The sequence below is a fragment of the Callospermophilus lateralis genome, chromosome 1 (genome assembly GCF_048772815.1).
Source record: "Callospermophilus lateralis isolate mCalLat2 chromosome 1, mCalLat2.hap1, whole genome shotgun sequence".
In the NCBI taxonomy this organism is placed as follows: domain Eukaryota; kingdom Metazoa; phylum Chordata; class Mammalia; order Rodentia; family Sciuridae; genus Callospermophilus; species Callospermophilus lateralis.
In genome coordinates, this window is record NC_135305.1 from 127775293 (window position 1) to 127803206 (window position 27914).

At 57.2% G+C, this 27914-nt stretch overlaps 1 protein-coding gene across 2 annotated transcripts in view; it reads left to right on the top strand.

The window, feature by feature from the left end:
- Rimbp2 (RIMS binding protein 2) overlaps positions 1–26847 on the top strand; it is a 74092-nt gene extending 47245 nt beyond the window's left edge. Inside the window, exons 9-21 of one of the 2 annotated variants that reach the window (XM_076866340.2) lie at positions 43–855; positions 7580–7731; positions 8531–8986; positions 10438–10584; positions 11878–12036; positions 14590–15291; positions 16659–16776; positions 18837–19021; positions 19916–20084; positions 21527–21630; positions 23666–23737; positions 25653–25787; positions 26240–26847. In XM_076866340.2, the coding sequence (XP_076722455.1) occupies positions 43–855; positions 7580–7731; positions 8531–8986; positions 10438–10584; positions 11878–12036; positions 14590–15291; positions 16659–16776; positions 18837–19021; positions 19916–20084; positions 21527–21630; positions 23666–23737; positions 25653–25787; positions 26240–26263 (3236 nt within the window). In that variant the 3' untranslated portion in view covers positions 26264–26847. The remainder of the gene's footprint in view (positions 1–42; positions 856–7579; positions 7732–8530; positions 8987–10437; positions 10585–11877; positions 12037–14589; positions 15292–16658; positions 16777–18836; positions 19022–19915; positions 20085–21526; positions 21631–23665; positions 23738–25652; positions 25788–26239) is intronic. The other variant, XM_077105161.1, reaches the window with a different exon arrangement.
- The last annotated feature ends 1067 nt before the right edge of the window (positions 26848–27914 follow it).

Here is a 27914-nt window from a genome sequence, read left to right on the forward strand (position 1 = left end):
CGGTGGGATGGTGCACTGATAACCTGTCCTCACGCCCCACAGGGGAGCTCCTGGATGGGCAGAGGGGCCTGGTGCCCTCCAACTTTGTGGATTTCATCCAGGACAACGAGTCACGGTTGGCAAGTACTCTGGGGACTGAGCAGGATCAGAACTTCATCAACCACTCAGGCCTCGGCCTGGGGAGCGAGAACATCCTGGACCTCCACTCCCCGACTCGCACAGACCCGGGCATTACTGATGATGGCGGGGGGACGCTGGATGTGAACATCGATGACATTGGAGAAGACATCGTGCCTTACCCTAGAAAAATCACCCTTATCAAACAGCTTGCCAAAAGTGTCATTGTGGGCTGGGAGCCCCCGGCCGTGCCGCCAGGCTGGGGGACTGTGAGCAGCTACAATGTCCTGGTGGACAAGGAGACGCGGGTGAGCCTAGCCCTGGGCAGCAGAACCAAGGCCCTCATAGAGAAGCTCAACACGGCCGCCTGCACCTACCGCATCTCCGTGCAGTGCGTCACGAGCAGGGGCAGCTCGGACGAGCTGCGGTGCACGCTGCTGGTGGGCAAGGACGTGGCCGTGGCCCCCTCCCACCTGCGCGTGGACAACATTACGCAGATCTCTGCCCGGCTCTCCTGGCTGCCCACCAACAGCAACTACAGCCATGTCATCTTCCTTAACGAGGAGGAGTTTGATGTCGTCAAGGCTGCACGGTACAAGTACCAGTTCCTCAACCTGAGGCCCAACATGGCCTACAAGGTGAAGGTCCTCGCCAAGCCCCACCAGATGCCCTGGCAGCTGCCGCTGGAGCAGAGGGAGAAGAAGGAGGCCTTCGTGGAGTTCTCCACGCTGCCCGCAGGTAAGCCTGCGTCCTGCCTGGCCCCAGGGAGGGGGGCATAGCGGGAGGGAGCCGGGCCGTCCATGTGACCTTCAAGGCTCGAGGTCAGCATGAGGGCACAGTGCCGGCCTGTGCTGATCCAGAGAGGGGACTCAGGGTGGCTTCAGGGCCAGCCAGGGACGGCTTCCTCGGCACTGGAGCCAGAGGCTGGTCCTATGACAGGAGGAGGCTGGGTGCCTTGCCCCTCCACGGGCGTCCACTCCCAGGCCATTGAGGGAGGGCCTGCTCCTGTCTACCTCGCTCCTTCTTGTCTCCCGGTTGTGAGTAAGCGCGTGCCGATGGGCTGCAGTGACGTGAAGATTGTCACAGAAGCCACCTGGGTCCTGGCCCAGCTGCGAGGCAAGGCTGTTGGCACCTGTGCCTGTGGGCTGTGGACAAGGAGCTGACCAGGGCCCTTTGTCCCCCTGCACCTGGGGAAATCCAGAGGCAACATCAGCTGAAGGGCTCCTTCCTATGGACAGGACCCAGTGACCCCCAGTGCCTGGGCAGCAAGCTGGCTCGTGTGACATGGTCACAGAGGAGATGTGGGGGCCGGGGCCAGGTCTGCCTGAGGCTTCCTGCTGGGCGCTGCCCACGTAGTCCTTGCTTGAGCAGTTGGGAGGGTCCTCAGCCTCATCTGTGAACGTGGACTCCTCTGTGTTCTCCAGCGTGACCTTTGCCAGCACCTGGCCTCTTAAGCCTCATGTCACGCGGGACTGGCCTCGATGCAGGGGGCTGGCTGTGCAGTCCTGTGTGCCCTATGGGGCAGACCCTCAGGAATTGCCCACCCATGGGGCAGCAACTGGCAGAAGGTGGGCGTCACTGCCAAGGGAAGGCCTGTCCAAGAGGCGCTGATGGATGGGCAAGGTCAGCACATCATGCTCCGCGGTGAGCTCTGGTTTCCTACCTGGTGGTTGGGGTCTGAATAGTGGGGACCCCAGGACATCTCATGGTCAGTGCTGGGGTGAAGGATTGGGAGACACCAAACACGGGCCCCCTGGCCCACTCGGGAGAGCTGGAGAGAGTGTCCCGGGGAGGGAACCTGGGGTGGGGAGAGGGGGTAGCAGGTGTGGCCCCGGGGTTGGCTCCCGAGGACTGGAGAAGGTCTCAGGTGGTCAGCCGGAAGCCTCTCAGTGTCTGGGGAAGAGGGTAGCTGGGACACTGATGGAGATTGTGTTGTCAGAATTCATTCTTAAACCACAGTCCTTGTCCATCCAAGTGCCGGTGTGGGCAGGGTCAGTATGCCATGCCGGGGGTGCTGGCATGGGGCTTGTACCATGGGCCCTCCTGTAGCGCAGCTGGTAGGGGACACGCTTCATTGAAGTCAGGCATTGGCTCCCATGACACATGACGCAGACCGGGACCCGCCATCTGCCTCCACCAGCTGAGACCAGGACAGCCTGTGGTGTAGAGTCCAGTCCAGGTCTGAGGCCCGAGGGCCAGGAGCACCCAGGCAGGGTGGAGGCAAGCTCACCCCCTCTACCTCTGCCCACACTGTCCATGGTGGCTGGGTGAGGCCACCCTCACAGGGGCCACCTACTTCTGAGTCACTGACCTGCAGGAACAAGGTCACCAGCTCACTGGGCCCCTAATAGCCCAGCACTTTACAGCTAGTGTCCACCTTCTCAGGCCCTCACCAGCCCTGATTGGTGGGCCTTTCTGAGTGACAGATGCACTGTCCAGTGTGTAATCACAGCCACATGTGGCCCTGAGCACTTGAAAGGACCCAAACTTTAAATCTCATCACAGCAAATCGTCTTTCATGTCTAAACAAAATAAGCAGAACTCTCTCCCCAAAATAACTCCTAGAAACCCTGAATTCCACTTTTGGAGCTAACCCTGTCCAGTTCAAGGAATTACCTCCCTTCCCACACCCAATTCCTCAGTAAGAACACCAATGAGGTTGTTACTACTGTTGCCCCTGCTTTACAGAGTGGGTCCTGATGCACAGAGAGGTAAAGCACAGGCCCAGAGTCACACAGCTCGAGCCCAACCTCTGCAGCACATTCTGTGCTCACCTTTTAGACTGCTCTACCCACTGTCCTCACCATCAGGACCAGACCTCCAAGTTGTGCCCTGGACTTGACCCCCAAGCTCCCTGCTCAATCATGCCATGACCTTGATCTCCAAGCTCCCTGCTCAATCATGCCACGACCTTGACCTCCAAGCTCCCTGTGCAATCGTGCTGTGACCTTGACCTGTGGTACAGTACGGTAGCTCGAGCTGCACCTGGCCTCGGGATGTGCTATCCAGGTCTCTCCGTGGTGCTGGGGATGGAACCACAAACTCTCTTCCTTCGTCCCATGAGAGTGCTCTTCCACCGCTGTTGGCCCGCATTGTCTCCATGCTCAGTCAGCCGTCCTTCCTGTCAACCCTTCTTGATACTTTTAAGATTTCTTTTATCTTTTTTATTCTGATGTGCTCATGCTTTTATTTTATTTATCTTTCTAAAAAAATTAATGTAGATTCCTGGGCCTCCAGTAATAGTTTTCTTCAAAGTTTGAACATATTTGCACTGTTTTCTCCTTCCTCTCCTCATTGTGAAACTCTGCTGCACACAAGGCAGAGGGTCTGAAGGGTCCTACAGGTCGCAGACCCCTGATATTCACCGCTGCATTTCCTCATTGGGTCGCAGTTAGGATGATTTGTTTTCTCTGTCTTCCAGCTTTTGGAGTCCTTCCTTTGCAGTATTCAATCTGCGGCTATGAAGACCATCAAATGAGTTTTTCGTCTGTTTGTTTAGCTTCTTTATCTTTCTGGGATTTTCATTTGGTTCTTTTTTAGTTTTCTTCTTGCTCTTGGATTCTCTGTTTCTTTCTATCCTTTAACCTATTTTCAATGATTATTTTAAAGAATTTGCTAATTGAAACTTCAGAGTCATCATGGGCTAACTTCTGCTGACTTTTTTTTTTTTTTTTTTTTTGGTACCAAGGACTGAACCCAGGAGTGCTTAATCACAGACCCACATCCCTAGCCCATTTTAGGATTTTTTATTTTGAGACAGGGTCTCACAAGTTTGCTTAGGGTCTCGCTAAGTTTTGCTGAGACTGATTTTAAACTTGGGATCCTCCCGCCTCAGCTTCCTGAGACACTGGGATTACAGGTTTCCATCACCACGCCCAGAATGACTATTTTTTTTTCTCTTGATTATGCATCCCATTTTCCTATTTCTTTGCTGGGTAGTCATTTTCATTATGAACGGGATGTGGTCAGTTACACATTATGGAGACCCTGGATTCTGTAATTTTTCTGCAGAAGTTGGGATTTGTGCTAGCAGACAGTGAAATCACTTGTGGCATACCTAGGTCCTATGAATGCTTGTTTTAGGCTTTATTGGGGAATTTGTATTTCCTTTATGCCCTTAGACCGTGGCCTTTAGTCCCGTGGCATGATCCCAACTTGTAAGGTGTGACATTTATGGGGCTCCAGTGGGGAATCCAGTCTTCTCTACGTTCACAGGACTTGGACTCCACTTTGTTCCTGAGAAGCAGTTGAACTTTGCTCTGCTATTTGACTTGAGAGTCACCGTCTTTCTGTTTCCTGGAGTCTTGTCTTCCTTACGTGTACAATTTAGGAGTCAAATACTAATTTGAAAGGATGGGGGTGAGGATTTAGGTTTCATCCTTCATTGGGTGTCTCCATTCTCCGGGGATTTCTCTGAGGTTCCCGTCTTCTCAGTAACCCCTGGGGGCTCCCTTTTAACTCTGCAGTCCAGTAAGGCTCTCTGCTTGGGTTCCGTCTCTCTACAAATTGCCTGGCCAGTGCTCTCAGGAAAAGGGCCAGTTAGCAGGCGGTTGCCTCATGCATTCCCCCCTCTAAGGGCCAGTTCACATAGTCTCTCCCATCTCTCTTGCATAGGGCAAGGAACACTGGACACGTTTGTGAGAGACTCTGAGATGCCCTGGGGTTCTCTCTCCACTGAGCTGCTTTCCATTAACAGGACCCCTGGTGCTTCTCCACTGCGAACACCACCACGTCAGGTGGACATATGTTGGGGAGTTGGGGGAATGCTGTGTCCTGTGTGTCTTGAGCCCTGCCAAGGGCTCATGCAGGTGGATTGACGACCCAGAGATCTGTCCCACACTGAGGGGTCCCTGTGACGTTGTGGGGAGCGGAGACAGACTTGCACTGAAGGATCATGGAGCAGACAGAGCTTAGCAGGGACCAGTCATCCCCCTAGACAGGGGACAGCCTTGGCCTCAGTGAGTCCCACAGTTGGCTGGTTAGAAAGATCTACTGACCTACAGCCATCAAAATAAGTGGTCTGACTAAAAGGATTATTCCTCCCGGAAAGATCTCCCTCTTGTAATTTGAGTCCTCAAATCAGAACACATGAGAAAGCATGTGAGGCTGACGGTGCCCCTGGCCAGTGTGTCGGCAGGACTAACTGAGCCGGTGACCAGTGGATACGCTTCACGTACGATGGACTCAGACCAATTCACAAGGTTGGTTGTATTGATGGGGACATGTGCCTGACTCTCAGAGGCTTGTGATGGCAGGGGTGACTGCTCCCCCCATCACAGTCTAAGGCAGGTCCTCCTGTCCCTCTTGCCTGGTAGCCCAGGGCTCAGGCATGGCTGCTGTGGCTCTGACATCCCCTAAGTTGCTCCTGGAGTCCTTCCCACTGCAGTGAGCAGACAGGGAGAGAGGATGAGAGTCACGTGGGGAGGGTGCTCGTGGTGGGCGGGCTGGTCACTTCTGCCCACGTTCCAATGGCCACAAATGGCTGCCTGACTCAGAGCAAAGCAATGACAATGGTGTCTCGGTGAACATGACATCCTGGCCACATAGGTGCTCTCTGATGTCCATGTCCCAGGTCAGGGAGGTGAAGAGGGGAAGGCTAGGAAGTTGTCCATGGTTACGCCAGTTGCTGTCCACGGTTATTCCACTGACTGGCAGGTCCGGGGTAGCCTCCAGCCTCAGCCTCCAGCCTCCAGCTTGCTTCTTCTAGGGGTACGACTGGCTAAGGGTCGTGCGGCCTACCAGGCCACGTCTGTGCCCAGCAGGAAGCAGGGGCAGCTGGAGTGGGAGGGCACGTCCTGCAGGCCCCATCCTGTGCTCGCCTTCTCTGGCAGACCCCTGTCTCCCGTTCCCAGAGGAGTGAGCCTCCGCTTCCGATTGTAAGGAGGTTCTGGGGACCTCCGTCCCAGCAGAGTCACGTGCATCTTACGCACAGGCCACAGGCCAGCGCTGGGAGGAGGATCCCACGTCAGCACTTGGTGCCCGTGGGATGTCCTGTGGCACTTACTGAGCCCTGACCTCCTTACGTGCAGAAATCACAGGCCGGCTGCGAGGATCGGCAGATGTGAGGCGTGTTGAGTGAATAGGGGACGGTGGCAGACACTGTCCCCAGGAGGTGGCCAGCGCTCTCCTCCCCAGGAGCCCCTAGCTGGGGTCCCGTGAGCCAGCCTCACAGCCTCACAGGCCCCAAGATCACAGCACTCCTTCCATACTTAAGTCACCTATGCCGTCCAGCAGGCATGGTGGTGTCAGAGGGCAGGGCCAGCTGCCTGCCATCACTGGGGCCACATGGCCACATGGCCACAGCTGACCAGTTGCCCAGTTTGGTGGTCAGGACACCTCTGGCAAGGCAGATGAGTGCAGCTCACATGTGTGGGCACCAGGAGGCCTGTCAGCCTGGCCGCTGGGGAGTCTGTGGAGCTGGACTCAGGCAGACCACTCCCTAGACCCAGGGCTCTCCGTCTTGCCCACTTCAGTAATGGGAGGAGGGTGATGTGAGGGCTGAGCTGGCGCCTCTGAGTCTGATGGGGAGGGGGGAGGGAGAGAGAGGAGGAGAGAGGAGGACAGAGAAAGAGAGGAGGAGAGAGAGAGGGAAAGAGAGGGAGGGAGGAAGAGGGAGAGGGAGAGAGGAGGAGAGAGAGAGGAGGGAGGGAGAGAGGGAGGGAGGGAGAGACAGGGAGAAAGAGGGAGGGAGGAAGAGGGAGGGAGGGAGAGAGAGAGGGAGAAGGAGAGAGAGGAGGAGAGAGGAAGAGAGAGGAGGATAGAGGGGGAGAGGGAGGGAGAGGGAGGGAGAGGGAGGAGAGAGAGGGAGGAGGAGAGAGGGGGAGAGAGGGAGAGAGAAGGAGGGAGAGAGAGAGGGAGAGAGAGGGAGGGAGGAGAGAGGAGGAGAGAGAGGGAAAGAGAGGGAGGGAAGAGAGAGGAGGAGAAGGAGAGAGAGGAGAAGAAGGAGAGAGAGGAGGAGAGAGGGAGGGAGAGAGAGGGAAAGGGAGAGGAGAGGGAGAAGAAGGGGAGAGAGATGGGAGAGAGGGAGAGGAAGGGGAGAGAGAGGGAGGGAGAGGGAGGGAGGGAGAGAGAGGGAGAAAGAAAGAGAGGAGAAGAGAGAGAGGGAGGGAGAGGGGAAGAGGGACAGTGAGAGAGGAAGGAAGGGAGGTGGGGAGCCGCCCTCTTCTGCGCACACCTCCCTGGCCCCTCTGCAGCCCCTCCTGGGCTCTGGTCTTGCGCAGGTCCTGAGCACAGCTGCAGAGGTGAGGGTCCTGCAGAAGTAACTGTAGGCCTTCCCAGGAAGGGCGAACCGTGCCCGCTGGATGCAGAGGCCCAGCTGTGTGTCCTCCCCTCCTTTCCCCCAATACCTGTCCTCTCTCTGCCAACCTGACCAGGTGTGTTCAGGTTTCCAGGTGAGACAGGTGGAGTGAGCCTCTACCAGGGCTGTGCCCTGAAAGTGTCTGTTCCCTTCTGTTCCTCTCAGGCCCTCCGGCACCTCCCCAAGATGTTACTGTCCAAGCAGGGGCCATGGCATCCACCATCCAGGTCTCCTGGAAGCCGCCGATGCTGACCCCCACTGGACTGTCCAATGGGGCGAACGTCACTGGCTATGGCGTATATGCCAAGGGGCAGAGGGTGAGTTCATGGGGTGGTGCCATCTCACAGGCCCAGCTCATGCAGGGGCCGCTCCTTGAGGGGAGTGTCCTCATCCCCCAGGCCCTTCAGCACTACCCTGGGCCCTGCCCAAGTCAGTGTAGGGAACACCCATGCCTTGCTGTCTCTCCCTGGGACAGCTTCCTCTCCATCCCCCTCCCCTCACGATGACCTGCTCCACTCAGTATTCAAAGGCCACCTCTGGGTCCTCATTGCCCATGCCTGGCTCCCCAGTGTTGACAGGTGCCTGCCAGGTTGAGGCTGAGGCCAGAGGCCCGGCCTCCCTGAGAATCTAGCCCAGCTGGCACATCAGGCCTGGCTCTGAGGAGCAGGTGTGTGCTGGGGCCAGAGCCTGCAGAAGCTTCTGTCCCCTGACCCTGGTCCTGGCCCTCCTCTGTCAGGAGCAGGATGAGGGACAACACCCGGGTGACTAGAGCGTGAGAGCTAAGTTCTCCACTGGTGGCTTGTTGTCCCACCGCTCCCTCCACGCAGGCCCCATCCCCGCCAGAGCAGCCTCCTGCAGAAGAGACCCAGCCCTACCGTCTGCAGCGGGAGGCTGTGCGTTCCCTCTGCCCACACCCCGCCCTTCGGCTTTGGCAATAAGAAGGCTGGTTGGGGCATCCTTCCATGGCCCCTGCCTCCGGTTATGAACTGGTTCAGAGATGGAGGAAGAAGGCCCTGCCTCATTGGCCCTATGGCCGCTGGCCCTGGACTAAGTGTCCCCTTCTCTGCCTTCTGAGGCCTTCTGGGCTCAGCTGGGGGTGGCCTTCTCTGTCCGCAGGTGGCCGAGGTCATCTTCCCAACGGCGGACAGCACCGCAGTGGAGCTCGTGCGCCTGCGGAGCTTGGAGGCCAAGGCCGTGACAGTGCGGACCCTCTCTGCCCAGGGCGAGTCCGTGGACTCTGTGTTTGCTGCCATCCCCCTCGACCTCCTGGTGCCTCCAACCCCCCACCCGAGAGCTGCGCCCCCACCGAAGCCATTACCAAGTGCCCCCGACACCAAAGACAAGCCCCTGTGTCCCCACACCAAGGTGGAGGAACCCTGGGAGCAGAGCCGCGCCCCCGCCCCAGTGCACGGGCACATGCTGGAGCCACCTGACCTGCAAGGTTCAGGCCCTGGGCGGCGGTCGCCTTCTCCCAGCCGCATCCTCCCGCAGCCGCAGGGGGCCCCGGTGTCCACCACCGTTGCCAAGGCCATGGCCCGTGAGGCTGCGCAGAGGGTGGCTGAGAGCAGCAGGGTAAGTGGGGTCTGCTGGCTTGTCCCTCTGCTCCTGAAGTGCATTGCGTCCAGGCTGCAGGCAGAGACAGCGAGGCCAGGAGCACCCAGAGCCTGGCTACAGGTGCAGGAGGAGAGGCCCCGTCAGCCTTCAGGCATCTGTGCCTGATCCTCAGTCACAGTGTGTTACAGTGTAGCCACAGATCACCATGTGCCAGGCGCCTGTCTGTCCGAGAAAGAGCCTCTGACAAACCCAGACAGGCTTGGTTCTGGGTTAGGGGCTTCAACTGCTCGCTGGACACAGCTGGGGCCCTGTTGTCCAACTGGGTGCTCCCTGGTCTCAACCACTACAGAGTCCCAGGTGTGTGTGTGTGTGTGTGTGTGTGTGTGTGTGTGTGTGCGTGCACACACCTATAAGTGCGTGGGCTCCACACGGGTGTGTGTCTGCATGCCCAGTGGACAGGCACACGGATGCACCTGTGCGCGGGCATGTTTGCTTGCACCTCTAGGTGTAGTCTGGGCCACGGGGTACTGGGCTATGGCTGGTCCGTGTTCCACATGATGTGCACTGGGACACATGACCTCAGGTGGCAGCCTCCTCTCCCAGGCACCACCTACCAGGGTCCCAGTGTTTGGGGTGATCCCCGCTTTCTCTTTCAAGGAGGAAGGGGGGCCATGGGCAGGCCTCGGCACTGCCAGGTGGGCCTATGTGACCCTGGGTGTTGGTGCCTGTGATGGGACACCCCCCCCCCGCCCCGTAGCTCACCTCTGGGCAGCCCCAGGTCAGAGATCCCAGGAAGGGCCAGTCCCCACATCAGCGCCAAGCATCGAAGGTGAGCCAGGAAGCTCACTTCCAGGGCACAGAGACCCGAGGCAGCCTGAGGGCAAAGTTCCCCTACCAGTGCCTTAGCCGGGAGAGCACAGGAATCCAGACTGTCCTGGGGATGCTCCTGAGTGTTCTATGGCTGCGGAGGGGAGGGTGTCCTCAGAGCACCGGGCGTAAGAGCCACCTGACGGGAGCTTTGGGTCAGGCTTCTGGGGCAGTACCAATGCAGCAGCCTCAGCCCAGCCTGAGAGGCCCAGGGGAGCCCAGCAGCTGGGTCTGCAGGCTGGTTAACAACTCGAGGCTCCTGCCTTCCGAATGCGCCCGCGGGTCACAGTAAGGCCAGCAGGGTGACCAGAGGAGGGCGGAGGGTCCTTGTTGGGTGCAGTTGCCCCAGCGGAGGGAGAGATGACTCTAGGGCCAGCTGGGTCCCTGGGGGAGACACCAGGAAGTGGACCCTGCAGCAGCTTTGGGGTGGTTGGCCCAGGTCCTTGGTGGGTTTGTTTTCGGGTGGCTACAGGGTCTGTGGCATGGAAGGCGTGTCTCTGGGCAGCACACACATGACACAGAAGCCGTCTTGGACACCTTTAATCACCGGGCCCAGCCCTCATGACAGCCCCAGCCCATCTTTGTCCCCTTCTCTTTCCAAGCTAGAGAAAAGGAGCCTCCTCCCCGAGCGGAGCAGCCTGGGGCGCTGTGCCAGCTCCGACGAGGAGGACGGCTTTGCCTCCCCCGAGCTCAAGCGGAGGGGCGCCTCCGTGGACGACTTCCTCAAGGGCTCTGAGCTGGGCAAGCCGGTGAGCCTGGGCAGCTGCTGGGGATGCCAGGGACTGGGGACCTGCCCTAGGGCCCCGGGAAAGGGGCCATGCCAACCTGCAAGGCAGCAGGCCACCAGGATTTGAGTGAGGACAACTCATTCCAGGACAATTTCAAAAGCCTGAATAGGAGGCCTCCCGGGCCTGGCCCTGCCCTGCCCCACCCCTCCCCTCCCCCCACCCTGCCCCGCCCCACCCCTGCTCCTCGCCCAGGCCCCACCCTGCCCCACCCCGTGCTGGAACCTGGTCCTGGGCAGTTTCCTGGGTCAGGCCAGGGCTGGACTGGTACCCAGTTGGTCTCGATTTAGACAAACCCTACTGTTTGTGTTCACTTCTGTCCATTGGGCCATGTTGGCTGGACACCTGCTCCATGCTGGGCACCACAGGGGATGAAAAACAAAACATTTGTCTCAACCCCCACCCCCCACCCCCATGGGGGTTCACCTCCAGTGTCTGAGAGCAGCCTTGAATAGGGTTCCCTGAAAGGTGCGAAAAGCCAGCCCCAGGTGACAGGAGGATTGGAACAGCCGACAGCCTGAGAACCCCAAGGCCCCAGCCCACTCACTCGGAGGCTGAGGCACCAGGACCACCCACTGCCACAGTGAGGGGGCAGCAGGGCGCCGTGTGCCCAGCCCAGCCTTGCTGCTCGCTGCTGGCCGTCTGCCAGGCACTGGCTTCTCATCCCACGTCTTTATCTACAGCCTTAAAATCATGCTGTTTGCATTCGTTTAAGCAGAAGGAACAGGAGGCCCAGACTTCTACGATCACAGACCTTTAATTACTCTGAGTCCCGGGAGCCTGTGTAGCTGGGTGCAGGGCTGATGTGGCCTCAGTGGCAAAGGGGCTCTGCTTAGATCCTTCACTCTACTGATCTTTCTCCTGTAGTTACCAAGTAGCCGCCATAGCTCTATCAATCACACCCTCATATGGTGACACCCCAAGCAGGAAGGAAAGGATAGATGGCCAGGAGACTTCCCACTACATCTTACTGAGTAGACTGAGGTCACAGGCCCTCCACCCCAGGACTAGGAGTCCTCGGAGCAGCTTAACAGTGATGATCCAGGGGGAAAGTCAGACTTCCTGTTGGCCATTGCATTGACCACATCCAGCCTCACCCCTTACTTCTGAGGATCAGCACATGACCAATCCCTACAGGCCCCTGGCTGTGAGCCCCACAGAGGTGACAAAGGAAGGAGGGCCCACAAGGGACCTGGGCCCGCTGCAGGGATCCTGGCATGAGAGTCCACCCATTAGCATCCCCCCTCTGGCCTGCAGCCCCCCTGTTGCCATGCAGACGAGTACCCCACAGAGAGCAGCCGGGGCTCTGACCTCTCGGACATCATGGAGGAGGATGAGGAGGAGCTGTCCTCGGAGATGCAGCTGGAGGACGGGGGCAGGAGGCGGCCCAGCGGCACCTCCCATAATGCGCTCAAGGTGAGTGGGGGAGCGGAGGGGGCACGGCACCCTTCTGCAGTCCCAGGTAGTTCACCTTTTCCCCTTGCTGGTCGTCGGGCTGGCCCTGGGCCCTTGCCCTGTACCAGAGCCCACGGATATGGACTTGCTTCTTCCCACTGTGGAACTTTTGATCCAGGAGGTACCTGGAGCTCTGTCCCCTTTGCCAAGAGGTCTGGGTCCAGGAGTTTGGGGGTCCGCTTGGCAGCCCTCGGGGCACCCAGAGCTGAGCCAGGAGTGGGATCAGGAGGAACAGAGCAGAACAGGACAACTTCTGGCTGGTCCACAGAGAACCAGAATCCACTCAAGAACCCCCTCAGGGTCAGCGCTGGGGCAGGGGCAGTGTGGCTGGGCGCAGAGCCACCAGCGGGGAACCGGGTGGGTCCCATGTGGAGGCCAGGGAAGGGCTGGCCTGGGCATGGCCCCGGAGCCCATCACGGAAGGCCCCAAAGACAGGTGAGGCTCCCTTGGGAGGGAGCAGGGATCAGCCCCTGTGGGAGGCCATCGGGGAGGCATAGGGAGGCTGCTCCAGGAGGTTCCAACCCGTGATGCCTGGTTCACGCCGTCTGCCCCTTCTGAGCAGGTGTTTGCCGCCACTGCTGCTGCTGGGCCCGAGTTCTGGCTCACACACGGTGTCCACTGGGCAGTGCAGGCGGACGGCCTGGGCCTGGGGCTCCACCCCAGGTGGGAGGCAGGGCAGGCGCGGCTATGCTCTGGCAGCTCCTGGCCCAGGTCAGGTGGCTGTGGGACCGCTGGGGTGTCAAGGATGGAAAGGGCCTTGCCCAGGCCACAGCCACCTTCCTTCAGGTGCACAGGCCCTGCACAGTGGGTGGCGGGCAGAAGGCGACGTCCAACCCAGCTACCCACTTGACAGGTTCTCGTGCAGACAAGACCAACTAACACTCTCCCTCGAAGGTCCCTGGGGCATGTCAGACCCCTGTGCTGCTCCTGCATGGTGGTGGCCCGTGGGGTTCCCAGCACCCAACCCCACCCCCAGCCCGGGGCCAACCTGCAGCAGGATTCACACTGGCCTTCCCATGGGCGCACCTCCCGGCTGTCCAGTCACCCACACACCTGGAGCAGGACCCACTGGGAGCACCTGGAGGTGGCTGGGGAGGTGTGTCCCTGATCCACACCTCCAAGAGGCCTCTCCTGTTGGTGCAGAGGGTGCTGGGAGGCTTCTCCCTCTAGAGGGCCCAGAGAGGCCCTCATAGAGCCATGGCCAGGGCTTCAGGGCAGTGTCACAGTGGTGGGGGGGCAGGGTGGCCACAGGCTTGCTACATGTGCCCATTCCATGACCGTCCTCCTTCTGAAAAGGTTTGGATTTCTGGATTCTCTTTGGAAACTGCCAGATAGGGTTGGAGATCTGGACATGGGGGCTCATGGTTCCATGTGGCAGTGAGTGGCTGCTGCCCAACCAGGCTTCCTGACGAGGTCAGGCCTATGTCTATCCCCTGCCTGAGCCCCACTCACTCATCCCACTCCCTGCTGGCCTGGAGGTCACTGGTGACCTCCCTGTACTCCGAGGTAGCCCCTCACCCTGCTGTTTGTCACAGGCATATGGCATTAGCAAAGGGCAGAAGCAGAGTATGCCCAACCACCTGGTGGGCAGCGGTGCCTGGCACAGTTGACCTCCTGCCAGGAACATCCCACCACGCCTCAGCTCAAGGGCCCACAGCCCAGTGGGGCACAGGCCTCGTCTGTGCACCCCAGAGCCTTACGGCAGGGGAGTCCAGGGCACCTGTGCTGCACAGCCAGGTGGGCAGCCAGTGCGGAGATGGGTGGCAGCATTCCCAGCAGTAGGCCTTCCAGCAGGGCACGAGGCAGGGGCCCTACCCCCAGCAGAGAGAAGAAGTCATGTAGACATGGAGCCTGCGTCCTGCTAGTGCTTGGGAGTAGCCCTGGGTGTGGGGATTCAGGCACAGCCAGAGGACCCCTGTCCTCTGCAGTGACTGGGCATAAGGCCTGTGCCTGGCCTGTTCCTAGCCACAGAGAGGGTGTAAGCCCCCAGGAGCCTGACCTCACAAGCTTTCGCTTGAGCTGCCTTTGGGGAGGAGGGGCAGTCCAACTGCCAGGAAGGAAGGCAGGGGGCAGCCGGGAGCTGTGGTACATGGGGTGCTAAGCCACCTCTGGGTGTGCTGAGCCATCTCTGGGTATACTGATCCGCCTCTGGGCATGCTCAGCACCTGCTACAGCTTCCTGGGGTCTTTGAGGACACAGCTGCAGGCAGTGGGCACAGGTCTCCCAACACTCTGGGCACCTACCACGTAGAACACAGCTCAGGGACTGAGAGTACCCTGCCTGCTCCTCCGCGTCTGGGCTGTCACCTCTCTCCTGGTTCACCTGCATGGCATCTGCTCCCGATGGCCTGCTGGCTTTCCCGTGCACTGTCCCTGCCTTTGCTGGGCATGGACACCACCGCTGCTCCACTACAGAGCCCGCGGGCATGCGCCCTGCCTCGCCAAGACTAACTGTGTATTTTCTCTCCCTCCGGCCTCGCCCGTGTTTGCCGCTGGCCACTCACCCTGCCCTTAGGAGTGCTATAAGCCCAGGAGCCCGGAAGGCGCCTGCCCGGGACAGCCCGAGTTCCCCCAGCAGCCCCACCGCAGTAAGAGGCTATGCAGTATCCCTGAGGTAGCCGAGGAGGACGCAGAGCTCGGGGAGCCGCTGCTGCGGCAGGGCTCAGGGGCACCCAGGGCCAGGGCCCTGCTGGCCGTGGTGCCAGGGCCCATCCCACCCTGCTGGGAGCACTCGGCTCCGCAGGCCTCCTGGCTCCCTGCCAAGCACAGAGCCCCCGTGGAGGACCTCCTTCTGGAAGACAGAGGCTGCCGGCTTAGCCGCTGGGCCACCCGGAGCCCGGACAGCGGCCTGGACTGCGGCAGTGAGGAAGAAGAGTCTCGGTTTAGTTTCAGGAACACCACAGCCCAGTGCAGCCCAGGCCCCGGTCACTGTCCCTGTAGGAGAAGCCCGAGGCCTCTACTGGCCCGGCGGCGGACACTGACCCGACAGAGCAGCATTGAAGAGGACTTTGGGGAACAGGTGGACCCCAGTGACGTCGCCAGGAGCGATGATACCCTGCCCTGCCCGGAGAGGTCCGTGCCCAGGCAGCACAGCTGGGACGAGGCCACGGAGCACGAAGACTCTCGGGGTGTCTGGAGGAGTGGCCTGGCTGTGCACGACAGCAGGGCGGCTGTCCAGCACGCACGGCCTCCCCCCAGAGTGGCCGACGGCCCTGTGGTGTGTGAAGTCAACGTCTTTCCACGTGCGCTTGCCAAACCAATCCTGTTCATTCCCCGTTGGCTTTTCGTTTGGTTCCAATTTGGGGTGTCCACCCTGGGGTCTCTGGGCCGCTCTCCTTGGTTGTCCCTGCACCTTTGATTTATTAAGTCCCATTGCTTCCGATCGCTTGACCATGCCGAAGATTTCTTTGCTTTGCTTTAGAGTAACGATTCCTTCCTGGAATCAGAGATGATCACGGCTGTGATTAAAGGACAACTGAATCTAAATTTTAATTAAGGGTTAGCTGAACTATGTCCAAAAGTTTGCACATTTTTTTTTCCATAATGATTTTAGGGACTTATTTATGGCTCCACATATTGCTGAAGGATTTTTTTTTCTTTTTTGGGGGGAGGGGTTTAGTTGTTTTTTTGGCCTTCATCCATGTTTTTTCTAAATGAGAACAGTTATCAAAGCAACTCATTTCTGCATATTATTTCTAAGTTTTATTTTGCTTTGTCCCCTCGGGGCCCGCCAGTTTCCATCACTAGCCATGGACGCGTCCCCGCCCTGGGGCCTGGCCTTGCTCGTTGGCTTCTGGATTAGGAGTCCACTCAAGGCTTCCTCCGTCTCTGTTCAGAGCCCTGGCTCCCGTCATGCTGAACGTCCCTTGGGCGCGTGGAGGGCCATCTGCATGGCGCCAGGCCTGGGTCTGAGATACCCACGCTGGGGCCCCACCCTCAACGCTGCAGCAGCAAGGAGCAGACCATCCCCTCCTCCTGTCCCCAGAGGCCTCACTGCCCTTCCCAGAGGGCTCGGCTTTGCGGGGTTTCCTCCGACCAACTCTGACTCTAGTCCAAGTTGGAGGTGGGCCTCCCTGGGAAGGGCACCTCTTCGGGGCAGCGTAGTTCTCCAGACTGGGGCCGACCCTGGCCGTGAGTTTCCAGTCCCAACACAGAAGCCTCCGTCAGAGTTTTCGGAAACCTCACTTGCGACGTCTACCCAGGTGGGACGTTTGGAACCGCAGAGCTTTCCTGCTTGTGTGGCAGCCTGGGGCAGGTGTGCAGAGGCAGCCGAGGCCTGCTCGTGGTGGAAGGCGTCAGTGTGCTGAAAGCCACTGTCATTAGGTCTGAAACACGTGGCTGCAGACCAACGGACCCTGCTCAGGGCTCATTTTGCCCCACCCACTGTGGGGCTTCAGATGCGACACTGGTGCAGGGGAGGGGCCTGGCGGCCAGCCTGTTTCCTCCTGGGCCTTCAGCTAACCTTTCAGTTAAAAGCTAAGTTTAGTTGCCTTTAGAGCTTCTGCTTCAGATTTGATTGATTTGGCTGATCGCTTTCCCCCTGCCACACTGGCAAGACTGACAGCCTTGTTGTTTTGTCTCCAGATTCTAGGAAACCCAGCATCTGCTGGACGTGTGGACAGAGCAGATCATTTGGGCAGGAGGTTTTCCCACGGTGGCACTGGTCCTCAGAGGCCCCGGCCGACGGTGGTCCCATCTATTGGTTAGTGGCTTGATGGCTGTCTCTCTGTCCCTCCCTCATGCACCAACTGGGTCTCCTATACGAACATTTCACATATACACAGAGAACTCTTGGTCATCCATGGCAAAGGGAGGTAGGCATGGCGCACGAGGGCAGCAAACCCTCTGCACATTCTCAGAGCTCCCGCCAGCCTCGGGGTTACACTAGCCTCTCCCTGCTGACAGTCTCCTGCGGGCTTTCCAGGTGGCCTTGGAGGGACTGAGGGCAGCGGCTCTCAGGATGCTCAGGGACAAGGCTGAGACAGAGGCAGAGCTGGGGAGGTGGTGCACCCCCCACACCTGCAGTGGCAGAGATGTCTGGGTTCATAAGATGCGCTGGCAGCGGGCATAAGCTTGGGGATAAGAGGCCAAGTGTGACCCCAGGTGTCCTCCCACCTCCCTAGGCTACCACCCTTCCCCACTGGTCCATCCCCGCTCTCTTATCTCCTGCTTGGTGGCCTCCATACATACAGGTTTGAGGGCACAAGGGCCAGAGGAAGCAGGCAAATGGGGTCCTTACCTGCATGGGGGTCTGACAGTGGCCCCAGGGTGAGGGGCCCACCATACTTCCTCCAACCCTTGATTGCTCAGTTCTTGTGAAAATACTATAGAAATCTTTAGTCCAAGGCCATGGGCTTTCTTTTTTAGAGGAAAAGAAGACATTAGGTCTGTATGCTGCGTGCTTCCTGAGTATATTTTTAAGGGGCAACAAATTGATAATTGATTGATAATACCAGGGCTTTCGGAATTCCCTTTCCCCAAATTAAGACAAATGAACACTGTGTGTTGTGGCTTAACAAGACCATTGCCTGACTCCACATCTAAGCACCCTGAGCCATCTGATGAGGCTCTCCACAATGCCCGGTGCATGTTTAAAAGACGACAGAGAACAAAACAACTAAACAAAAACAATGACAAAAAATAGATGATCTGGGGACCCTAAAAGGCCCCTCATGTGAGTCAGGATGCTCACTGCATTTGAAGTCCAGGCTCCTGCAGCCTCAGCCCATGCAAATTTTAAACTAGATTTTTTTTGCTGGTGAAGAAGCCAGCTCACTTGGTCATCTCTCTGTCACCTGTCGTGTCCTTTTTGCACACCTGGGTCCTCCAGTCACACTTCCCTTGTCATGTGCTGGGGACAGCAGTCGGCCAGCTTTTCCCAGCCCTCCTTCCTGGCGGCTGATCTCGGTGTCTGATTTGTTCTCCTGCTGATGTTCTGAGACCTTCTCATGAGATGGTGCTCAGGACAGCACTGGCCCTCAGTGCCTTGTCTCCCTGTCTGACTGTCCGTCTCTAACCCCGTCTGTCTGTGTCCAGTACCGATGTTCTGGCAGTGACTTGGGTATCTAGGATGCGCATAGGTTATGTGCAAGCACAGCCTCTGCTGATGGTGATCTGAGTAGACTTCCGTGTCACAGGATGGTCCCGGGCCAGTTCCCTGCAGACACGAGTGGACACCTGCATACCCAGTGACCTCTAGTGAGACATATGCATACCCACTAATGCTTCAGAAAGGATTGAGTTTAAAAGCTGGAATTGGGGCAGAGCTGAACCCCGTTGGGCTGGCGAATCGTCCTGTCACAACGAGGAATGCATTTGCTGCCCGCTGTCCACTCAGTGAAGTGAGCAGCTGGGCTCCCCACACCAAGCTCTGACGAAGCTCTGGATGTGTTGTAAGCTCAGTGCACTAGCCTCATGGCCCGTGGAGCATGCTGCCCCGCAGGGGTCGCCACTGACGCACACATGACACCCACCCACTCTGGCTGTTCTCTCCAGTGGAGCCACCCAGGCGGCCCCTTCATCTCACTGCTTCCACACCAGTGTGCTGGCCAGGGCGAGGCTGTGTGGTAGAGCCACCGCCTCTGCCATGCCTCTGGACGTCCCCAGGTCCCTTGCTGCCTCCATGTTGAGCCCAGAATATTTATCAAAGGACAGGAGCCAGGGCCTGGCCACCCCACCCCGGCTGAGCCCCACATCACGTGTGGTCGTGTCCCGAGTTGCAGGGTGGTCACCGGCCTCTGCTTTACCCCCACATGCCCCCAGATGAGTACGCCGGGCGCGACCGCCTCTCTCCAGACTTCTACGAGGAGTCGGAGACGGACCCTGGAGCCGAGGAGCCCCCAGCCCGCATCTTTGTGGCTCTGTTTGACTATGACCCACTCACCATGTCCCCGAACCCTGACGCTGCAGAGGAGGAACTTCCCTTCAAGGAAGGACAGATCATCAAGGTGCGGAGTCTGCTGGCTGCACAGTTGGGTGCTGCTGAGGTGGGCGTGGCCCAGAGCCAGCCATGAGCTGACCAGCCCTGGGCAGTGGCCTTTGGACTCTTTGGGGCCATCGAAAGGCTGGCCGGCCTGTGGCAGCCTTGCACACTGGGCAGGCCCTGTCTGCTTCACCTGGGCAGAGGGGACGGCCCCACCAGTTGCCTTGGAGGAGTGCATGTGCCGGTGCACGCGGGGTTTTCCAGGCCGCCTACCAGCTGGGGGCTAGTCTGAGCCCACATTTAGTTTAGATGACACTCGAAACCAGAAGAAAAGTATCACTGGGTCTTTTATTAGACTGATCAACAGAGTCAAAACAACATGAAGCACTCACCAGCGCCTGCTGCCGGTGGTTCCCCCACACACCAGCCTCCCGTGCCTGAGCTCTAGATCCTCAGCCCAGGGCAGCTGAGAAACAAACCACAGGCCCAGAGTTTGGGTCTTTGCAGTACACAAGGCCTAACCCAAGGACAGAGCAGTGGGACGGAGCGGGAGGAGGCCGAGGCAGGCAGAGGACCCGCCCCAGCACGAAGACGCAGGGTGTGGTGCCATTCCCACTCCCGTTCTGGAGAAGAGGAGGGGAGCAGTGTGGATCTGCAGGACCAGTGGGCGGGGAGGGCCCTGCTTGCCCACCTCAGAAGGTGGTTGGAAGGCCTGGCGCCTGGCTCCACCCCTCCCTGGTCCTTCCACACAGAGGGCCTCCAGTGCACACTCCCCCGGGTGGCTCAGGCGCTGTCCAAACCTGGAGGGGACACTGCATCTGGGGTCCAGCGTGTGTGTGGGGTCGGCGTAGGTGACGTGGTGCGGGGGCTGGGGCGTTTCTGGGCCACCCCCACGGTGCTCTGCCTCTCCATGCTCCAGGTCTACGGAGACAAAGACGCAGATGGCTTCTACCGCGGGGAGACCTGCGCCCGGCTCGGCCTCATTCCCTGCAACATGGTCTCCGAGATCCAAGCTGATGACGAGGAGATGACTGACCAGCTGCTAAGACAAGGCTTCCTGCCCCTGAGCACGCCCGTGGAGAAGATAGGTGAGTGTGGCCCTGTATGGCCTCAGGCTAGGGGCAGCCACGCACCATTGGACGTGCCCAGGCCTTGGGGCCATCATGCTGATTTTTCGTGGGCAGAACCCACTCTACAAACCAGGGTCGCAGTAGTGCTGCCTGCTCAAGGGACACATATGCTCCCCAATACCTGTGCACACACAGGTGGCCCTCTGGAGAGGAAGTGCATCCTGCCGGCTGCTCCTCTCCCTCCCCCTGTGGTTTAGGTCTTATGCCTGTAAAGCTCAGAGCCTGTGGTATTCTGCTCAGCAGCCCAGGACCCCATGAAAGCTCGTGTTCACAGGTCACACCATGAAGCAGAGGAGCAGCTGCTCTAGGTGGGGCACCAGGGTCAGCCTGTCCACGGTGCATTTCTAAGCACAGGGAGCCTGGGCCTCTCATCCTCAGCTGGGTTTGCTCATCTAAAGGCCTGTGAGGGACTTGCCCATCAGTCTGGGCACACCTCCCTCCTCTCTGCCTGGGAGCCAGGCTGCAACAGCATAGAGGAGTGGGCAAGGCTATGGCCAGCAAGTGGGAGGGCAGCGCACCATGCTCTGTCCTCTTCCCCTGGTTGAAAGGCTTCACTTGGTCCACACAGCTGTGGAGAGAAAGGTCCATTTGATGCCATATGAATTTAAGGTTTGAAAATTCACAACTTCTGAATTAACTTCTAAATCAGAATTCAATGGTCCAAAGATCATATGTAATTTTAAGGATGATCACAAAATAATGCCAAAAAAGGTTGAATCTGTTTTATTTTTTAATAGACTCATGGCCTCAAGATGGCCCCCCCAATAGTTGAGGCTGAGCGTGAGGCCCGGGCTCCCTCTCAGGGTCGTGGTCTTCTTCCCCGGCTTACCCATGACTCTGGCAGAGACAGATCCGCCCCACCCTCCCCGAGCCAGTCTAGCAGGCGTTCTATGGAGGGACTTACTTGGTCTATGACGTCATGATGTCAGACGTCTCTCTGTCTTTTCCCTTCTCCCACCTGCTGCTGGACAAGGGAACCGAGCCGAGATGTACACTGGCCCAGTGACACTGGCAAAGCCACCCTTGGAGGACGGCCAACTTCTAACTTGGTTGTGCTGAGCATGTGGGTCTTCCCCAGAGCAGCCTCCAGCCTTCCCTCTGCCCGCTGAGCCTCCCCATTCCGAGCTGGCCATGACACTGGACTCACTCCCAAGGTGGCTCCTGCCAGGAGCACCCACCCTAGAGCCAAAGTAGAAGGAGTGGGTCCAGGACAAGGGTGGCATGCTGGACTGCTTGAAGAGGACAGCACCAGGACTGGGCCCCAGAGGGTGTGGTCCCATGGGCCAGTGAGATACGGGGACACACCTGCTAAGATGCCCTCCCGACGCTGCGGAACATTGTGCTAGCAGGTGTTCTGAGGTGACATCGTGACAGGTTTCTTCTTCCTCTGTGGCTTGCAGAGAGAAGTAGAAGAAGCAGCAGGCAGCGCCCTGTGTCCACAAGAAGAGTGGTGGCTCTGTACGACTATGACCCCCGGGAGAGCTCGCCCAACGTGGACGTCGAGGTAGGGCCAGCACCATGCACAGGGTCAGGAGGTCACCTGCCTCTCCAACAGGGGCACCAGCCACAAACTTCCATGTCTACAAGAGCCACCAAAGGCAGGGCAACCAAGCCAGATGGGCAAATGTAGGGACAACAGGCAAGAGAAGCCACGATGTTCTTAAGGAAAACATACAGCAAACCCCACAGTTATGGCAGACCCCATTGACCCCCTACAGACAGAGTGTCCCATAGCCATAATAGGTTCTAGAGCCACAGCAGGCCACAATAGACCCCTGTAGGCCTGGAAGCCTCATAGCCGCAGCAGACTCCATAATCACTGTAGCTCCATAGGCACCTTAGCTCCATGACCACAGAAGCCAACATAGATGATCAGCCAACTCCATCACCACAGGTTCCCCAATAAGAGATGTCAGAATTCATAGCCATAATACCCCCAACCCACTGTAGTGCCCATAGCCACAACAGACTGGATGGACACAGCAGACCCCGTAGACAAGTAGCCCAGAAGGTCACTAGAGCCCCTGTAGATCCCATAACCACAGCAGACCCTCTAGCCACAGCAGCCCCCGTAGCATCAGTAACTCAATAACCACAGTGGCCTCAGAGCCACAGCAGACCCCATGGCCAAGTAGTCCACAAGGCCACAGTAACTTGCAAGGCTACTATAGCTATCATAGCCACAGCAGACCCCATAGCATGGTAGTCCCCATAGCCATGGTAGCCCCCTAAGCACAGGTGCCCCATAGCCACAGCAGTTTACAAGGCCACTCTAGCCCCCAGCCTCTGCAAACTCCATAGCCACAGTAGCCCTTATAGTCACCATAGCCCCTATAACCACAGTAGGCCCCATAACCATAATAGCCCCTATAACTACAGTCACCCCCATAGACGCACAAGACCCCCAGGACACTGTCGTCCTCCATAGCCACCATAGTCCTTCCTGACCCTAGCAGCCCCAGGTTACAGCAGACCCCTTCGCCCATGCTCAACTGTGGTCCACAGGGAATTCTGGGGGGGGGTAATCAGTGCCCGTGTTTCACAGTGCTGTGCCTAGTGCAGGGTGAAAGCCAGTGTGTGGCTCCACCTACCTGGCACAGCCCTGCTGTGTGCCCCTGTTAAGAGCCACATTCATAGTGATGGACGCCACAGAACTCCTCTGTCAGGGTGCCAGGTGTGTGCACCGCGCTTCCTCACAGGTGTGAGTGCAGCAGGATGCCTGGCCCGAGTGGGCGTGGGGGCACTGCGGCTCCTGGCATTCGCTGGAGGTGCTGGAGTGAAGGGGGCTGCTCTGCTTGACAAACCCTAGCCCAGGGCCACGTACTCCTGTGCCATCCCCAAATGGAAATTTAGGGTGCACATTTCCTTTAGGAAAGAAAGAAAAAGTGCACGTGTCCACTGAGCTGAGGCCAAGCCACGGGAAAGCACATCCTGTGGGATCTGCCCTGTGAAGGAAGCACAGGCCCAGATCCCCCCCCATACCAGGCACAGCCTGATTCCTCACCTTCGTGTTTAGAAGTCGAATCTTTATGTATTTACTCATTTTTGGTATCCCCTACTGGGCTTGTCCCTCTGGTCCCCATTTCTGGGGTCTAAACATGTGAGACGGTTGATTCCTAAGGACAGGGGCCTGTGGCCAGCATTTTGTCTCTGGGCTGATGCACACAGGCACTGAGTTCCGTCCGTCATGGAGCAGGAGTCTTGATGCTCAGCGAGGTGTCTGTGTGGCCACCCTTGCTCACAGGAGTGCCCCCACAATCAGTCCTCAGGGCCATATGGCCAGCTTTAAAGCTGTATCACCAGTGGGGAAGGAAGTGCTCTTGAAAATCATCCAGGAACCAAAGCCCTGCAGACATTTCTTTCTAGGTGGACATCATCCTGAGGTATAGAACTTTCTAGAAGACTGAGCAGGAGCCTCCATTAGCTTTGTACTTGGCTTCCTTGTGTGATTGAAGGATGGTTCTCAGTAATACGAGCCACTTGTTTTCAAAAACAACTTCCTGTAACAAGATGCTGTGCATTTTATTTTCTCTCTGTAGGCTGAACTTACGTTTTGCACGGGAGATATTATCACTGTTTTTGGTGAAATCGATGAAGATGGATTTTATTATGTAAGTGTTTCTAATCAAGAAGCACCACCTCTGGGCCGGGGTTGTGGCTCAGTGGTAGAGCGTTTGTCTAGCACATGTGAGGCCCTGGGTTCAATTCTCAGCACTGCATAAAAAAAGAAAGATATCTTGTCCATCTACAACTTTAAAAGAAGCTCCTCCTCATTCACTTTGTGCCTCTTACAGCCTGTCCTCCTTTCTCTCATCACTCTCAGGCAAGATGCATATGTTAGTGTTACTAGGAGCTGGAGAGTCTGCCCCACTTGCACGTAACAGAAAAGCTGACTCTTCACTGCTTCTTGTTTGCTAATAATGGTATTTTCCATGTATCTAAATGTAGACAAAATAAAAACATTCTATTTTCTGACACTTTAAAATTTTCACCATCCAAACATTTACATAATAATTTAGTTTTCTAGACTATCTATTTGTAGGTGGTAAATTAATCTTACCGAGAAAGTAAGAAACCAATAAGCAGAACTCAAGAGGTGGATAAGATCCCCGAGGTCTTAGCGCTCCCCACCTGCCCTGCAGCTGACCTGTGGGCAGTCCAGATCCACAGGACCTCTCACGACCCCCCCCCCCAGCCTCCCCTCCCCCGCCTCCCTCCCCCCGCCTCCCCACCCCCACCTCACATGCTGGGTGCCTTCCTTTCCTGCCCCTGTGGTTATTTCTCTAATATTCCCTCAGGGAGAGAAGGGAAGGGCTGCTAGGGGTAGGGTTCACCTCCTCCCTGAAGAGCCCATGGTCACCTAGGGGTATATGGTTATTTTTAAAGCATTTAAATTTGATCTTCTGGCATTTTCTTCACAAGTTATGTCTGTGATCTCTCTGCTGTGGCCTTTATTTTCAGGATTATTCTAGAGTTACTGATTGAGTTAAAGAGCTTCCCTTTTCTCTTTTCTTGGGCTCTGAAATAGATTGACATTGGAAGCACTATTACTAGAAGAAGATTAGATTATGCTTAAAAATCTGTTAGGTCCACTGTCTCTTGAGGAATGTAGTTGTACAGGCTTCATTTGCTTTTCTGGTTCTTGAGCTGATTTTTAAAAAGGTACGCACCTGTGTGAAAACACACCTTCCATTAGTTCAAGTGTGTGCACAGAATTGGACCTTCAGATGGCCTGTTGCTGTCAACTGTGTCCTTGCATGGACAGAAGCTTTCAACCTCCACGCAGCAGGGCCACTTCTGTCTTGTGAGGAAGCAGAGCTCCATGTTGTAGAGACCATCCTTTTAAGATGGGGTCTGGCTCTGTTGCCCATGCTGGCCTCGAGTGGTCCTCCTGCCTCAGTCCCCTCAGTGCTGGGGCCACCACACTGTTCTGAACTGGGTTTCGGCACTTGCAGGGCAGGTTGGTGTTTGGGGGGACTGGGAGAAGTGACAAGTAGGCTCCAAGCCCTATGTCCTGGTGTCCAGCGAGCAGCCAGACACATGCATAGGTATGTCAGAGGAGAAGGGCCTGGAAGATGGGTGCCCCTCTGGAGCAGCCACCTGAGGAGATGCCTGCAGACTCCCGCCTGCCTTGTGGCCTGAGTCTGAGAACACATTCACCTGTGGGAGGGAGGGTAAGCCTGGCCCTCACTCTTCCTGCTCTGCTCCCGACGGACACATCCTCAGCCTGGGTCAGTGTTTCTGAGCTGTGGGATACTGCAGGCTCCTGAGGGGCCCCAGGGTCAGCCAGGCTGGAGACCCACTGAAGGAGACGAGCAGACCTGAGGGCCAGCTCAGGCCCGCTCCTCCAGACCTCTCTGGAAGACAACCCTGCATTGAGCTCTTGCTAAGGCTGTTCCTGGGAGATGCCACTATTGACAAGGATGAACCCATCTTGCTGTCCTGTGGGCCGTGCTCCCCTCATGAGAGTAAGAAGGGGGTCTGGGGGCAAGGTGGTTCTTCTGACCTCCCCGCCTCTGCTTCCAGGGGGAGCTCAATGGGCTGAAAGGCCTGGTGCCTTCCAACTTCCTGGAGGAAGTGCCTGAGGACGTGGAAGTCTACCTCTCCGACGCCCCGTCCCCCTACTCTCAAGACGCACCCCCGCGCTCCAAGGCCAAAAGGGTAAGCCCCACCCCCAGCCTCTTGGGCCCCGCCCCTGCCATGTGCGGATGATCATTCATGTTTCTGCATCTTGGGCCAAAAGCACATGCCCTGAATGCCTTCCTCTCTGCCCCTCCATGGGGTCGGGCCTACCAGTGCTTGATCTTAAACCTTATTTCACACAAAAGACCCCTGAAGTTCCCAAGGGTCCACCTTGACCCCAGGACGACCCTGCCCAACACGACAGGTGCACATTTCAATTGCTGGAGTGAGGCCGGGACAGGGACGGTTCCCCGCCCTGGTCAGGAGCCCAGGCCTCCTAGGGAGGGTCAGAGGCCACTGCAGCACATTCGCTCAGAGGCCGCATTCACATTTAGTGTCTCATCTTTACTTTACGCCATCACCACGAGTTCTTATCTGTCATATTTTACGTCTATATCTTTATTTCTTCGTCATCTGCTTGGACACCGAAGAAGAGCGTTCATTTCACACCCTAATCAGGCATGTAGCCTTCACGTAAGTGAGCAGCCGGAGACACCTAGCGAGATGCCGACTTAAGCTACCTAACGGACCAGTGCGGTAGACTTAAGCTTCACTGTGGCCTAGAGAGGAAAGAAATATGTCTCAAAAAACACTGGACCTAAAGTGCTAGCACATCCCTCGGCCTCAGTTGTAAACAACTGAATTTGTAGTGAAACAATCAGCTTTAATGATCATTTCCTGCTATTTTCATTAAGAGCATTTGAAAGGCCGACATTGGGAACATATTTCTTATAAGCCAGTTGTCTGTTTACATAGAATTCCAACGTCTGCTCTTCCTCAAAGCTGCATATTGCATTGTTAGCCACCCTTGGAAAAAGCACAAGTTAACCAGTACGTTTACCATAGGATTTTTCCTAAAAATAAAACCAAAAACAAACACCTCTAGTTCAAGATCAAGTAGATGAGTGGTGAACACAGGGGTGGTGCGGGCTCCAGCCTGAGCGCCAGAGACCACACCTCCCCTGAGGAGCAAGCGTCGGCACAGACGCAGCCAGGCCTGGGTACCAATGCAATACCACGTTCCAGGGACGTGCAGCTCCGAGGGTTGCACTGGGGGCAGGAGACGCAACTTCAGGTGTGCTTTGGGATGCATCCCTAGGTGTTTCCATGAGGGCTAGACCTTGATTCTGAATCCAAGCAAGCTTGAAGCCCTTGGCTCCTGTCCTTTTCCTGCTGCACAGTGAGGCCCACTTAGTGGGGTCTGCTCTGGAGAGGTTGGGGAAGGAGTCATGCAATCCCAGGCATGCACCCAACCGCAGAAAGTCACAAGTCAAAGTTGCCACCTGGCACATTGGAACAAAGCCCCGCCCTCCTAAGCATGGTTGATAAGCACCTGGAGTCTATGGAAACACTCCACAGGCCATATGCCGGTGACAGATGTGCAATTATGTGCGAACAATAGAAGCATAAATAAGGGCCTTTAAGCTTTCTTTGATTGTAATTAAGGTTCATTTTAGTTTTTATTTCTTTCAACCAGTGTGCCATCTCCAATGTTTCTACAGTATCCTAACTAATCCAAGAACGCACTCAACAGCATCAGGGTTTTATATAACCAAGTAGTTTCCAAATGCACCCAAACTCCCTGTAAGAACTTTTGCTTTTAAGACGACTGATGGGTACTTGGCCAACTTTGCTATCAATCTCATTTAAAGCACTTCCCTGCTTTTAGTCTGAATTCGGTCAATGTGACCCAGCTTTGTTTACCAAAGCGGTGGCCACCCTCTCCCAGTGCAGACATGGGAGGCTAACCACGCCAGACCTGTCAGGGTGCCCTGGGAGCGGGCGTGTGCCGCTCATAGCACATGCAGACTGAAGGCAGCGCGGGAGCCGGGGCGGCGCGCGGTACCGAGTGAATGGCTATTGTTGGCGCTCACGCACTCAAACTGTCACAATGTACCTACTAGGTTCCTCCTGAGGGTTCAGGGCCAGCAAGGAGAGCTCCATCCCCCACAGCCCATCTCCATTCGGGGTCACCTACGTCATCTATGGGTTCTGGTGGTCCCGGGAAAGGCAGGGAAATGTCCTCAAGAAAGAAAAGGGGGCTTCTCTCCAAAGGCAAGACGCTGCTGGCGAGGCTGGGCGCGGTGAAATGACCCCTGTGCTGTG